Source organism: Athene noctua, chromosome 2 (assembly GCF_965140245.1).
Source record: "Athene noctua chromosome 2, bAthNoc1.hap1.1, whole genome shotgun sequence".
Classification (NCBI taxonomy): Eukaryota; Metazoa; Chordata; class Aves; order Strigiformes; family Strigidae; genus Athene; species Athene noctua.
Window position 1 is genome coordinate 5,437,794 of NC_134038.1, and position 14,961 is coordinate 5,452,754.

At 35.7% G+C, this 14,961-nt stretch overlaps 1 protein-coding gene across 5 annotated transcripts in view; it reads left to right on the forward strand.

Annotated features, from left to right (window-relative positions):
* The window catches only part of TRAPPC9 (trafficking protein particle complex subunit 9), a 534,962-nt gene that overhangs the window by 50,298 nt on the left and 469,703 nt on the right, over nucleotides 1-14,961 (forward strand). For all 5 annotated transcript variants that reach the window (XM_074898387.1, XM_074898390.1, XM_074898389.1 and 2 more), the window contains one exon: nucleotides 8,707-8,833. In XM_074898387.1, the coding sequence (XP_074754488.1) occupies nucleotides 8,707-8,833 (127 nt within the window). The remainder of the gene's footprint in view (nucleotides 1-8,706; nucleotides 8,834-14,961) is intronic.

A 14,961-nucleotide genomic window follows, 5' to 3' on the forward strand; every position in this document is an offset into this window, starting at 1 on the left:
CCATTGGGCGAGTGCACCTGCCCCAGTCTGCACTGGGTAAATTACAAGAAATTACAATAAATAATAGTAGCCATATGGGTAATTTTGATCTAATGGGAAGGAGTTGGAACATCTTTGAAGTGTAACTTCTTTCCAAGGAGTGATGAAGCATTTAAAATGAGTGTGATTTATTTAAGACAATGTTCGTGAATTAAAAAAAGTCCCTTTTGGTACATTGATTAATAATTTAGAAGAGAGAGAAAGAAACAGTAAGTGAATGAGAATATGGTGTTGAGGAAATGAGTCATGTGGCTTTTGCTTTTCAAACCAGTTGTAAGCTATTAGGAAACTGGCAAAAATGGCAATATCACAATTTGTTGCTGAGTCAGGGTTATTCAGAAGAGTTTCTAGAGTAGATTTGATTGTGATAATTGTTTCTTGAGAGTGAAAAGGAAGAAATCCTGTGTTAGAAACCTTCTTGTAGAAGGTCTGCTTATGCAGACTATCATAAGTAGTCCTCTGAATGTGTGTAATATAGACTCTTAACTGCTTTGCTCTATAGCTTTTCTTATTTTGTTCTGAAATACTTGGTAATATACTGGTAGCCTGTCAGCACCTCACAATGTTTTGTAGCGATAAGGAATGTTATTCCTGAATACTGCATTTGAGTTAGACTAGTGTTTCCCTTAGCATCCTCTATGGTGTGTAAATTAATTTTTAGAAAGGTAAAAGTTACTGATTTCATGGACTGAAAATGGAAGCTTTAATCAGACTGAACAGGGAATATAATGCAAATTAAAATTTGATGTAAACTTCTCAGTTGAAGTGAGGTTTACTTAACTGACACTAATGAACTGGTTTTAATGCACTGCATTGTATTTTAGTTGACAAAGTACCTGCAAGTTGGGTTTGTCGAACCAATAAATCTTTCAAATGGGAGCTGGTTTGGTTGGTCTTATAATATTAAAATTAACTGATTTCAGGATGGAAACTGAAATCTCCAATAAAATTGCCAGGGAATATTTATAGCAGCATGGTAGGTTCTTAGCCATTAATTGGAAATCTTTTTACAGCTTCAGCATAGTGCCATATCTTATCTGTGTATGTATATATAAAAAAGTATGTGTGTATATAAATAAAAATGTAATTGAACAGACTTGTCACCTCGGGTGTGTGTTCGATGTATAGCAGTGGCACAATATGGTATAAGAATGAATATATTAAAAAAAGCTTGAATGTAAATGCTTTCTGACATGTTGTAATAAAAGACTTCAGAAACTGTACATGAAGTAGGAGGAAGCTTCTTAGAAACCACTTAACTCCTCTTATTCATCACTGTACCATGAATTTTGCAGCTTTTCATTTAGTTCTGTGTTTTCATCAGTTTTGTGTACTATAAAACTTCAGCACTGTTACCTGGTCTTGTTCCTGGGAGTTGTGTATCTGCAACACTTTTTCCTGCTTTTTTTTTTTAAAAAATTTCAAAATAGTAGCAGCAGGGTAAAACTCTCTGGGCTTGTTTTCTTCTTTTCAAATCTCTTTCTGGAATTGGTGCTTTCTGGAGACAAACTGGCTTACTAAATAACTACGTTCAAGCTGCTTTATTAAGAGAGTGTAACTTACTTTCCTGAAATACGTGTCTTTTAGACTCTGCAGAAACTGAAGGTTGCTAAGAGGAAACCCACAATACCTATACATGTTTATCTGTTTCAAATAATGATCTGCTTATCCTTGTGTTCATTGCGTAACTCTGGTTCAGATCCTAATTCAGTGAATTCATTTTTTTTGAAGTGGAATAAATAATTGAGACTGAATAAACTAGCAACAGCGATAAAATATATAAATTCGTATATGTTGCGCAAAATATGAAGACTAACATTTTTTTTAGTAGTATGTTATATGAAATAAAAAAATCATGTACTGTGAATAAAATGAAGACTGCTAGAAATTGTCTAGCGCTATAAACAAACCTGAAAGTCTTTCAGAGATGATTTACCTTTGTTTAGACTTGCTTGTTGATGAGGTACAGACAAAAACTCCAGCCACTACAATATCCAAATTCTTAGGTAAAACAGAGGATCAGTCATTACAATAAAATAGTGTATCTCTCTATGACAGAAGTTTCCTATTAATTTATTTAGTCATTCATGAAAAAATGAAGTTTCTGAGCTTTACTTGGAAATTCTGATTCTTCATGTAGTTGAGTCTGAATTTTGAAGAAGCTTGATTTGATTAATTGAGGGAAAAGATACAAGTGTTCAAATGAAGACAAGTTGCAAAGGTTTTGTTGCAGAAAAAAAGATTACTTTGGGGAAAACATACTTTAATTGGCAATATGAAGACATGAAGAATTAGTACTGTATTTTTAAGAGGTAATATTTTTGTACTGAAGGAAGCTATTTTAGGAGGTGCTATATTACTAAAATTCAAATAAATTTTATATGACACTTAACAGACTCAATACTGCTCTCTTTAGCCTAAATCCAAATGAAGGCACTGGAATCACAGCTGCTACTGAAAGTAGCACTTTATATGTGAAAAGAAATATCCAAGTTTAAAAGAGGATCATCCATGTACTTTGAACTCCCCATATGATGTCCTTTGAGTATGATTGGATGTGCTAAGAAAAGAAGAATAAGATTAGGGGTGATACTGAAGAAATGTTTTTTCAAAAGGATGGGAAAACTCAACTTTATGTTAGTAGAGAGAGCTGGTATGCTTTCGTTGTAAGTTTTCAGACAGTTGTCTAGTTTTTTCAAACCATTAAACCGTCCTTTTCTCAAGCAAGAGTCTAGTGGAAGCACTGAAACTTTGAATGGTGATAATCCTCTTTGGCCAAATCCCTGCGATTTTGCTTAACAATATATTGTAAAAAATGTTCTACAGAAATTAGCGTGTTGTTCTGCCATCTTCTGTCTCTGTGTTTCTTCAACTCAAAATACAAAATCAGATGTATTTAACAGTTATGCCTACCTTGCTCAGAAGCAGCTTTGAAGCAGTCCTTAACTTTTTTTTACTGTTACAGAAGTTATCTATGCTTAATTTGCTCCACTTCATGCTAAGGTAGGTCTTCTGGTATTTCTTAGTATGAAAAAATCATTGGTATTGTTCAGTGGTTTTCATACTGATTTTTATGTACAAGAAATATTTTTGTAGTATTTGAAGTATGCAGACATCTGAAGTTTTCAGATATGGTGGAGAACTAGGTACTGAAATTTTAATAGCATGTTACTGAACTCTGACTTCAGCTATGACTATTTTTCATGAGATTTTATCTAAAAAATATTTTTGTGCTAGCTGTGAATTTCAAACTGGCTGTGACTTAATGTGTGCACATTTTATGTAATGGTTAAAAATCTTGTAATAGAAGACCATGTGTTTTGTCAATCTCTTCCCGTTCCCTCTCTGGTGGATATTCTGACACACATGTAACTCTTTGTCTATGTTGAAAAGATTGTCTGTCCTGTCCCTGTCCCCCTACCATGTTGGTAGTAAAGCTGGTAAGTTCTTTTTAAAAGATGAGCTGTTACACAACGAATAACTGACTGCTTTTGCATTCTCTTTGTATGGATGGAGCCACTTTTCTTTGATACTGTTCATGCTGATTTGTTCATGAAAGTGGGTCTAGCTCAGTGGGTAGCATAGATGAATTATTTTCTTGTCGTTCCTGCTCTTTTCCATGTCAAACTGTGAATTTCATTAGTTTTGGTCTCCACGGTATTTATTTAGAGATTTACTTTGCTTGATTTCTCAAAGAAAGAGGATTCATGTAATACGCTGTCTGCTGGTTCCTTTCTGTTTTTCCTTATAAGAATAGCTTTTGAGTCTATTGACCAAATGTGGTGTGGAGAACAGATAAGAGATGTTAATTTTGCTCCAGTTTCATAAACAGGTGTTAATACTTAGAAAAGGTAGATGCTAATAGTGTCCTGAAGATGCTAAGAAAAAAAAACATTAATTGTCACTTGCTTTAGTCATTATGTCATCCAGTTGGCCAGTCAGCTTGGATGTGCTTCTTGTCTAACTGATGACCTAATGAATATAGGTAGCAGTCTGAAATGTTCAGGGCAGGTTAAAAACATAGGTAAGTGCTGAGATTTATTGCAGTAGAGAATATTTGAATGAAAACCCAGCATTCCTTATGTTGCTTTCAAAGCATCTTTGTTTGAGTATCAAATCTCTGAGCAGCTTGAAGTCGTGTTTACTTGCTCCATGTATTTTTCAGAAAAATATTAGAGATACTGTTTGTTTACTAACACTGTAGAAAATGCTGTCATCTGATACTGATCAGGCTTAATGTAACGGAAAAACAGGTGATGCTTGCCTGCAAATTAGAGAAGACCTGCTCCGTTCTGCTGAATTAAACAGCTGAAATACTGAATTAGTGGATTGATCATGCAAGTCTTGCTAAGGCACTTCACTTACAACATTAGCTTGCTGGGGTGGTGAAGAGTGATGTGCTGAGTATACAAATAGGATGCTTACTGTCCATCTGCATCTATCCAAAACTAGGGTTGAGGGACTACCTGAAAGGTCATGAAGACCTTTGCGTACATGCGGTAATCTAGTCATTAACTTCAGGGTAAAAAGCTTGTAGTGGTTACTGTCTATGAATACTCAATTTCTACTTCAACTCCTGTGAGGACTTTAATGTATTTTGTGGCCTTTCTTTTTTAGTTTAAAGAATACACTGATTCCTGATGGCAGGGTGATGCTGAAGATCTCCCTGACAGCAGATGCTGACTTTTTTTTTTTTCTTCTCTAGTTGTTAAGAGGGCTCAACAAGCAAATTTTTTTTTTTTTTTTTTTTTTTTTTTTTTTTTTTTTTTTTTGTGAAGGAAGCATCTGTGTTTCTGGGTGCAGGAACTATGGTTTCTCTTGCTTTTTCTGCTGTCAGACTGACTTTTCTGTCTTGTTACATGTTACTAGTAATTTGTCAAGGAGGTGTTTGACTCTCTTGTTCCTGAGAGAGCTGGGTAGGTCAGTTGGCTGACACTTCTTGGGGGCTGACTGCTGCAGGAGGTCTCCTTGGATTCTCCTTTGTGAACGTTATTTGCTGTTTTCAGTTGGGAAGAAAAAGCTCAGCCAGCACAAAACCTGGATACTAGTTTTTTTTGTTAAAATGTTGACTCTGGGCTTATCATCAGGGGAAAATGGAAGTCAGAAGGCTTTTAGCTATTTGTTTCCTGACTTATTTTTTCAATATTTCAGCAAGTTGCATAAGGAAACAGAAGGTTATTTGTCTTCCAGTGTAATTGGCAGGTCAGACATAAAATGTTCCCTTTCTTCATTCTCCTTTGCTGTAGGTTGTTCTGCAAGGGACACAATGACTTGATCAAAACAAGACCAGCCAGTTGTTTGCCAGAGAACAAATGCTGTATTTTAAATATTTAACTTTGTTTTTAATGGGTGGTGAATGAGACCAAGTGCAGATATTTTAAATTTCTTCAAATATGAAAGAGCTGAAACACACAGTTTTAGCAATTTTGTTCTTCTGATTTTCTCCATTATCTGCCAAGGCGTGAAATGCTGTTTGTGTGATGTTATTAAATCAGGGTTACTGAAGTGCTTAAAAATGTTAGTCTATAAGTGACTTTCTTTCCTGTCTTGGTCTGGTTTCTCAATGGCTCCATTACTGTGAAATACTGCTTCACATTATTGTGAAACCAGCAGAAAGACTTTTCTTTTTTACATTTAGTAGCTTTCAGTCGCAAATGGTTTCTTAACTGTGCAACTGATTTTTCAGAGCTTTCAGATTTTTGTGCTCTTGTATTAGAAGAAGGTTCAAAGCAACTTTGGGACAAAACCAATGTTCATTGTGTTGACATGAAGCAGTTAAGGAAAAAATTACCAAGAATATTGGTGGACTTTGAAAATTTTCAGTTGTCAGAGCAGCCAAAAAAAGGTAATGACAACGATTTGGTATGAAATAGGGAAAATGTACTATGAGGTTATACTGAACAAACTGAGAAGTATGTGCTTGATTGGCAATACTGACTGTGGCTTTGTTCAGTTTTATTTGGTTGCAGCTGTTCTATGACCCTGATCTTTCAGTGAGTCTGCAGAGAAACCGGAGGAAAAAAAAAAAATCATTAATGTAATTATTCCAGATGAGAAAATAAGCCAACATTTCTCACTCAATAAATGAGTCTCTGTAATACCTACACAAGTAGAGCAGCTAGTAGTGTTTCCAGCTGCAGCACAGGCTTTTACAGCTGTTGAGGTGAGTTCACAGGTCGAAGGATCAAGCAGTAATTGCTTTCCCGCTGATGTATACAGGCATGAAGACACTAGATGGGTAAAGACCTCCAAGAGTAGCTGTTTTCTATCTCTTCTTCGCGAAGAGAAAGGTAAGTACTGGTGATAACTGTTCCAGTCACAGAAAGTCTTCTAAACTATGGGTCAGGAGACCTAGTAGTTGAGCAGATCCTCCCAGGAGGTTTGTGCAGTTTCTGATTGTGTCAAAATATGATGACAGTCAGGCAGATGCTAGGAGAATTCAGAGCTGTTTGAAAGTAGCAGTCCGTAGCAGGTTTTTGGCAACTTTTAGGCTTTACAAATTTGACTGAGTAGAGAAGTTTGTATCGTTCATTCATACCACAGAGGTCAGGTAGCAGAGGTGCTCAGTCAAGGGAGAAATATTCCAACATTCGCTTTCAGAAGTGGCTCTTGGGCAAGATCCTGCAGCTTTTGCTCTTTTGCATTATGAATGCTTCTTGATAGGTCCTGCTGATGTAGATTCTTATAGCATCTCAGCTGAGATGCGGTACTAAGTAAAAAGTAATAGAGCTGCTGGCTTGGCAGCAGCATGTTTTAAACTACATTTCATACAATATCTGCATAGAAAAATGTCTTGGGTTAGCCTTGTCTTTGCAGAAAGCACAGTGAGCTTCTACTGCGAATTAAAAATGCGACTCTCAAATCTATAAACAAATTCTTTTTGCAAGTGGCAGCATGCTTTCTCTGAATACGATAATTGACAGTGTTTCACTCTAGGAAATGAAAGCCAGTTCTTCAGCATGACAGACCTCCAGTTTCAAGCAGAATTAAGCACATACTGTAGCGTTGTCTTCATCATTCTTGGTAGCTGTGATGTTTTCCATCTCTGAATTCTACTTGTACTGTGTGGCCTTGCTCACATAACATGGCAAATAACGATCTGACTGGTGTAGACTGAAATTTTAATGTAAATACTCAGTCTTGAATCACTACAACTCCTGACTGTGCTACCCAGATCTGAGTGTATGTGTGTATGTCTAATAATGTATTTTGGGGAACATTTCCTACATGTAATTAAAATGGGGTGAGTGACTCAAGAGAGTTTGGTGAAACGTAGACAGAAGCAAGGCAATTTGCCAGTTATGTGGCGTTAATTTCATGGTGAAGGTGATTGCAATCACTGTTTATTTGCTTTGAAAGAGTATGTATGTATTCATGGCCTTGGAAGCTTACAAACTAAGCTGGATTGATGTGGGCAGCCCAAGATGGTGTTTCAGGCAGTGGCATGGTTTACAGGATATGTTTCTCTCACATTTTTCTCACTCCTCCCTCTCACAGCTGCTACGCAGCATTTTTTACCCTTCCTTAAATATGTTATCACAGAGGTGCCACCAGCACAGCTGGTGGGCGCAGCTTTGGGCAGGGGTGGGTCCATTTTGGAGTTGGCTGGAACTGGCTCTCTGACATGGAGCTACTCCTGGTCTCTGCTCCCAAAGGCCACCCCTACAGCACCCATGGCTACCAAAACCTCGCTGCATAAACCTAACACACTTGTCTAAGCAGGTTTTTTTTGGAAGCAGTATTTGCTATTACCCTTCCCTTTTCTATTTGTTTTATTGTTGAGTATTTTGATCTCTGAAGTATTTTCTGGAAACAGTTAAGTTCGTGAATAGTTATTTTTATTGGTAGCATGTATATGGAGGAATGTTCACTATGCTTTAAAAAAATACAGGTCTAAGGCTTTCCAGGTATCTCATCCTCCCCTCTAAACACACACATTTCATCAGAGAAATATAATTTTTTGTTCAGGCCATTTATCTCCAAATAGACATGTTTTCTGGAGACACAATTGTATACGTTGTTGAAAATACTTGTTAGATAAAATTCATAAGCATTTATTATACATTATCGAAGACAACACAAACCTTATGTTTGAACATTCTTGTATTTTTAAGCAAAACTAAAAACCAATTTTCTTCCAGTTAATGATTTAGTAGCATAATATAGTACAATTATTTTAAGAATTAGGTACTTTTAACACAAGGTAACATCAAAAGTAATTTGTTTCTCCTCTTTGCCTTTGGTATAGTTTCAGCTCATGTTTCAGAGCAGAGCTTGTTCACATAACAATGCTATTATTAATAACCTTAACATGCTTGAAACCAATTGTGTTGGATATGTAGCTTTACTAGATAAATTGTAGAAATTTTTATTTTGACAGTGAAAAATTTAACAAAAAGTAGGTATAGACTGGCACTTAAAAATTCTAAAAAGTCCAGAAAACTGTCTTGCTTAAGATCATTTATATTTGATCCATCCATTAAGGCTTCTGAAGCATAACTCTACGCATTGTATGCAAAAATTAGTTGGCATTCCATTGGAGTTATTTTATATAAATACAAAAAAACCCCAAGTCAAACTTCAGTTTATAACTTCATCTTAAACTTTTGTTACATGTAAGTTTGAAGTTGTTTTTTAATTTTATTTTCAACGAATTTTTTTTTCTAGAAAAGAAAGATGTAACACAGAGCTTGGAAAGCTACACTGCAAAATGCCCTGGTACAATGGAATTCATCACTCTTCCAGATGGTTTGAAGTTACCTCCTGTTCCGTTCACCAAATTGCCTATTGTGAGGTAAGACTCCAAAATACAGTCTTTAACTTTTCCACAGTACCTGTCAAATTTTAAAGGATAGTGGAAGGATTTAGTCGTCTCAGTTTACGTAAGTTGTTCACAATGACATGGAAAAATGTCAAAATGTCACACTGTTTTGAGAAGTTCTTAGGCAAAAATAGAGCATTTGAACAGAAAATACTTTCTGTGGCCTTTAGTTTCAGAAGGAGAGAGGTGGTTGTTTTTTTTAAACTGTCATTCAAGAGTTTCTGATACAATCAAAGAAAAGTATTTTGTTATTGTAGCTGAGATTTAAGTTAGATACCAGATCATATTGAAGGTCCGAGAGTTGGATGCTGTCTCTATCCGTGGAACTTGGAACTCAGCTGAAACGGATGCCTTTTGCAGCTGTTCCTTTCCAGATGCTGCATTTTCAAGCTGGCACCTTTACTAGCCTATTCTAAATCTGTGTTCCTTTTTGTGCCTTTGTGCCAAGGCACATCATGCAGTAAGTCCAGTGAATAATACCTTGTTTAGATTAAAGCCTAGCACGAAGTGTTAGAGTCAGAGAGAGAGAGAAAACAACCATTGGGCATTAATAATAAAAGGAAAGGCTAAAAGAAAAGTCAAAAAGAAAAAAAAAGTCCTTGTCAAGAATTGGCTTTTTGAAGGACAAATAATTACTAGTCAGAAAAAATATGGTAGAAGTTATTGAAAAAAGTTCTCAGAGATTTGAGTTCTCAGTGGGATGTCATCAATTATTTCATGAAGCAAGAGTTCTTGTACCAGAAAGAGATAATAAAGTGTATAACCAAAGAGTGAAAATCATATTTATTTTCAGAATAATTTTAGTCTCTAAAATTAAAATGAATGTTTCACTCTGTGACCATTTTTCATTATACAACTGGTTTTACTATGTTCTAACTTGTTTCATTTTTTTTTCCTCCACATTTACTCAAGAAAGCGACCTTGTCTAACTATCTGTGGTGCATTTCACATGATAGGTCTGTTCATACCAGTTTGTTGTGTGGGAGGGGCTTGCTTAAGGTGCAGGTTTGACTGGAGCATATGGTTGTATGTGGTCAGATGGAATTGTATGCAGAATCAGAAAGGTCACAGCATTTCCATTCGTGATCTGGAAAGTGGTTTTGCTCCTGGTTGGACCAAAGACAAAGCTGTGCACTGACTAGCCACCTGGGTCACACACTTTTAATGTGTACTCATGGGGGAAAATGCATCTTCCCTGAGGCCTTCCAGCATTGTCCCCTCAGTGCATTCAGTCAGCACTGACAGGTCGTCTCAGATGACTTGGCAGATACCTGCTTTGTGCTGCCTGTTCAGTGCTGCAGTGCATACTTGGGAGTTGCAGCTGCTATGAACTTTTTTGCTGGAAAACATGCAATGTGGACATATGATCCCAAAACATTAACTGTAAGGACCAAGGCTACATATTAGAGTGGGAATGTTATTTGAGTAATTTATTATCTGCTGACCTTGGGGCTGATTTAGTTTCACAAAAAATCTATGTATAAAGCTAAACTAGTCAGACTTGACTATCCTAGATCATATTAGCAGTCAAGACACATAGGTAGTCACTGCCAGGTTTTGCCAACCTAATTTAGATATCTGCTTTAGGATGAGTTGAATTACTGGAGTATGTGGACTGTATTGACTCATTTTCCATTGACTGTAAAGATGTCTAGTGACAAGTTCAGGTAACTGTCTCTGTGTGTGAGATGAGTTCCTGGTCAGTATATTCTGAAGGCAGGTTCCCAGCTAAATGCATGAAGGAGGCCTGTATTTCTTCTCCTAAAAGTTTTTACACAACAGTGCGAATTTTAACCTAGCTTTTTTTTTTAGAAAGAAAAATTAAATAGTCTTAAAAAAATTGACATTAATCAAGTAAACTTGTATAATTCTTTCTAGTACTTGAGTTATGTGGTTGTAGAGAGAGCAAAAGCTTCCATGGAAACGTTTTTAAGGCAAAGTAGTTTAATTTGAGAGCAAGGGTGCTGTCAGCCACTTAGTGCCTCTTGCAGATCTCTGTTCTAGGAACAATCTTAGTATTACACAGTATAAAACTAAAACCACCTTCCTTAATCTGATTGTGTATGGTATCTGTCTGCCTTGGCTTTCAAATAGGTGCAGAAATGCGATGCTAAAGTTCCTTTGAGTCTAACCCATAACTTGTGCTAAAGAAGCAGCATTGTGTTCAGCTGTGAAGCGTTAAATCCTGAATTAGTCTCAGGTTTTTGCTTTTTGCTTAACTTTTAAACCATGGAGGAGGTGGATTGCACTGGATGTATTCCATAGCGTTTTCTTGTTCTTCTCCATGCTGAATATTGAAGACAATTCAAGTCTGGAAGATATGGGAAATGCCAGTTGAATCCTCTTTTTATAGGAGTTGTGCATATAGGGGCCAGTCAAAACTTTGGTGACAGATTACCAAGACTTCAGTGGAAAAGGCTCTGCCTCACTCAAAATGTTTTGTATGCTGAGAGAAGGGGCCAAGCACACTGTATTTACTGGTTATTCCTAGGGTTAGCTTTAAGAAATTGCTCACCGTGCAGGTGCTTTATTTACACTATCGGCTTTTGCTGACCTGGCTGCACTTGGGTGTTGAAAACAGTTGCTGCTGTTTTGCCATGGGGTGAGGAACCCAACATCAACAGTATTTAACAACTAAGAATTGCTGTTTGTGCTCGTCTTCCCCTTCCCTCTTCCTGTCTTCTGACAGTTCTATAAAAGCCACAGTGATAAAAAAAAAATCTGTAATCCAGCAAAATATTAGTTATGTCTAAATATAAAGCCTCCAGTTGCATCTACACAGCAGACCCAGTGTATTGTAGAGCTGTCCAACTAGTTGGAAAATTGCTGTGCTGCAGAACTGCAGAGCTCAATCATGTTAATTTTTGAGACACAAATGATCTATCTGTGGAAATGTGGTTTTGATCAGTGCTGAATAACCTAAGTTCATGATTCAATCCGCGCTAGAGCCCTCTAGAAACACACATTTACGGATGATGATGACTTCTATTTACTGTTGGCATTTCATGGTCTACTAGTTTTTAATCCATTTAATGTGAGGTGCTTATTTTGGATGCAGATTTCTTAATCAAAATACTGTCAAACATTGAAATGCCACAGTGAAATTGGAACACAGTGGCACTGTTACCTTTTCCTCCCCCATACTACAAAGCAGTAGAAGAGATTTGCCTTAGCAAAATCCTTATATTCCATTACTCACGTTAACTAGTATTTCATGTCTAGCTGTCCATTATTTAAGTATGGTATTCTTTAGTCTTTTGTATTTTTTTGTGTGTATCATGTCTTTTAACTAGATGCTTGGTCTATTATTGACATCCTTTAAATATTATATTTTTATGTATTTCAGTTTAGCCTTTGGATTTTTGGGATTTTTTTTTTTGACATTTCAAATACTGTAGCGCAATCTGGAAAGCTCCTCGATGAATTTTCATTTCTTTTGAGAAGCTTCAGAAATTAAAAGCATGTTGGATTGGAAAGTGTTCCGTTATAGCATACTGTAAAATCATCATCTAGTGTTTGCTGTAATGCAAAAGAGAAGAATTTATTGTCTTTCCATTCTAATAGATGTACTTGTCCAGTTTTCAAAATTTACCTGTCTTAAGACTGATTTTCTTACTAATATACTTAACTGAATAAAGGTTTTTCTTCATTTTCACCACTGATGTCTTTTAATTGACCTTATAGACTTACTACTTTAAATTTGCTTGGTGTCACTTTTTTTTTCCTTCCCTCTGTTTACTTAGTAGAATGTTTTTTTCTTAAACTTTTTTTATTGTCCCTCTAAGCAAGGTTGTTTTAATAACACGACTTTTTTGAAATGCAAGTTTTTGATCTTCTGGGTGACCAGTGAAATTATTTTGTAATTCCTAATTGTCATTTATTTGAATTCAGTCAGGCTGGGCCAGTGGGTAGAAAATGTATGTTATTGAAACTTTTCACACAAAGGAATTAATGTTCTATGGATGACCTGTGAGGGTATAGCTGTCTAATGTGTGGTTGAAAAACATTCCTCCATGGTCATGCATTAAGATAAAACAGGTTATCCACCAGTATTTATGTAATAATGATGGATAAACCAAAGCACTTCTTTCTATGTAAAATAGAATTCCTTTTTATTAGCACTTTATAGAATTTAATGTTTCTTCAAGTAAGTATCATTTACATGTTTTGCTTGAAGTTGCATTCTAATCGTAACAAAATTCTATCAGAAGAGTTTTCAAAATATGAAATATTCAGCAATCTGTCATAGTTTCTCATTATTCCTCAGGCTCATTGTTATTTTGCATTTGATTTGCGATGCTGGCACTAAGTATCACCAACAGATAATAGATGGATGTGATTTATTTCATGTTCTAAAATACTTTTAGTGTTATCTAGTAACTTCTTATCAGGTGTTTTATATCACAGAGATAACATGCCTGCAGAGTCTTACTCTTCAGCTTCATTATTTTTCATCGGTAGCACATTATCTTGAATGATTTGGGTAATTTTTTAAAACAACTTGTTTTCTTGTATGTATGTATTTTTGTTAGTGGGATATTGCTACAACTGTTCTTTAATGTGCTGAGGACTCTAAATCATTTTCATGTTCTCAGTAACAGTTTATTGTTTTGAAATTAAGTATAATTCTGTAACTTTGGCAGGTGAATTACTTCAGTTATATCCTGTAAATGATGCAAAACTCTTTTAACCTGCAAAAGAAGACTTATCTGCTTTTCAGAGTGAAACCACTTGATTTTAAGTTGTTTCTATGACCTGTACAACTGAGGAAGGCAGGTTTCTTTCTTAGTGCCCTGGTGTTCTTGTCACAGTATTTGAAGAACTTCACAAAACACAACAATTTAATCATGCACTGGAACATTCATAACCTCTTTGGTTTATTATGACATTATCAAAGAATTCCAGTGAGATAAGTTTTACTGTGGGACATGGATTTAAGAAAGAGGGGGAGAAGGGAGTTAGTCTCTGAATGAGTTGGGGTTTTCTAGCATTCCTGCACTTGGCCTCTTAAATAGTTTTAGAAGTCTCCCAGGTTTTTAACTAGACTTTTGTTGCTCGTCTTAGTGCATGCCTACTGTATATTTAATTATCTTTTAAAAGTTTACTGCTGGAAAGTTTTGTAAGCATTTTATTTCATTCTTGCTTGTTTACCTCAGTGTGATGGAATGCCTCTTAACAATTAGCAACAATTGTAGTTTTATTATAAATTAATTTTTTTATCTTGAAAACTGAATTTTTTAAAAATTGGAGATTTATTCCATGAATGATTACAAAGGGGAGGTTCTTGTCTCTTGATGACATTGCTAATTAAAAGCACAAATACTTCAAGCTTAATAGACTGTAGCAAAATACTGAACGGTGCCTTCATTCACCTTTTGTTTTTCCGTTCCTCTCTCCTTCCTGACTAAGTCACTAGGATTCTTACCAGCTTTTAGAATACTGCTCATTTTAATGAATATCTACTAATTTATTGCTTGTTCTTATGCCCAGTATTTAGCCTTTAATTTGCCATCAGCTTTGGAAGGCCAGTGATTTCCCTGCATGGTATTGTAGGGATTTGGGTCTAACAGGGATACATTCTAACAAAGCATTTGTTTTCTGTCTATTTGTAATTGCTTTCTGGTCGTTCAAGAAATCCACTCAAATTTCTGGGACTTTTCCTTCCTTCCAGAAGCAACTTCTGTGCATTTTAACTGTTTGAAACTCTGTTTTATTCACCTTGGAGAAGTTTTTTATTTGTATTACATTGTTCAATTAAATTTTGTCTGGCTTCTAGTTTGGGTTTAAGTTAAATATTTGGTTTATCTCTGCACTGGACTTGTGATGTATCTTTGTTTAGTCTGCACTTGGAAATTAATAGCTGGATTTCAAATCACCAATCTGGTTAGTTTTGGTTTTGTTGGCTTCTACAGAAGATGTTTTTCCTTTGGTATTTGTTTTCTGAGAGCTTTCTGAAACTGTCTTTAATTTCTTTGGGTTGGTATTGTTTTCTTTTGTACTGTAGGTATTTACTTCATGTTTTCCATTTCAGGTATTTTAATCAGTACCTACTCAGAGTGTCATTATTTATCAGTTCATTTTTAACACAACCATCTATTATA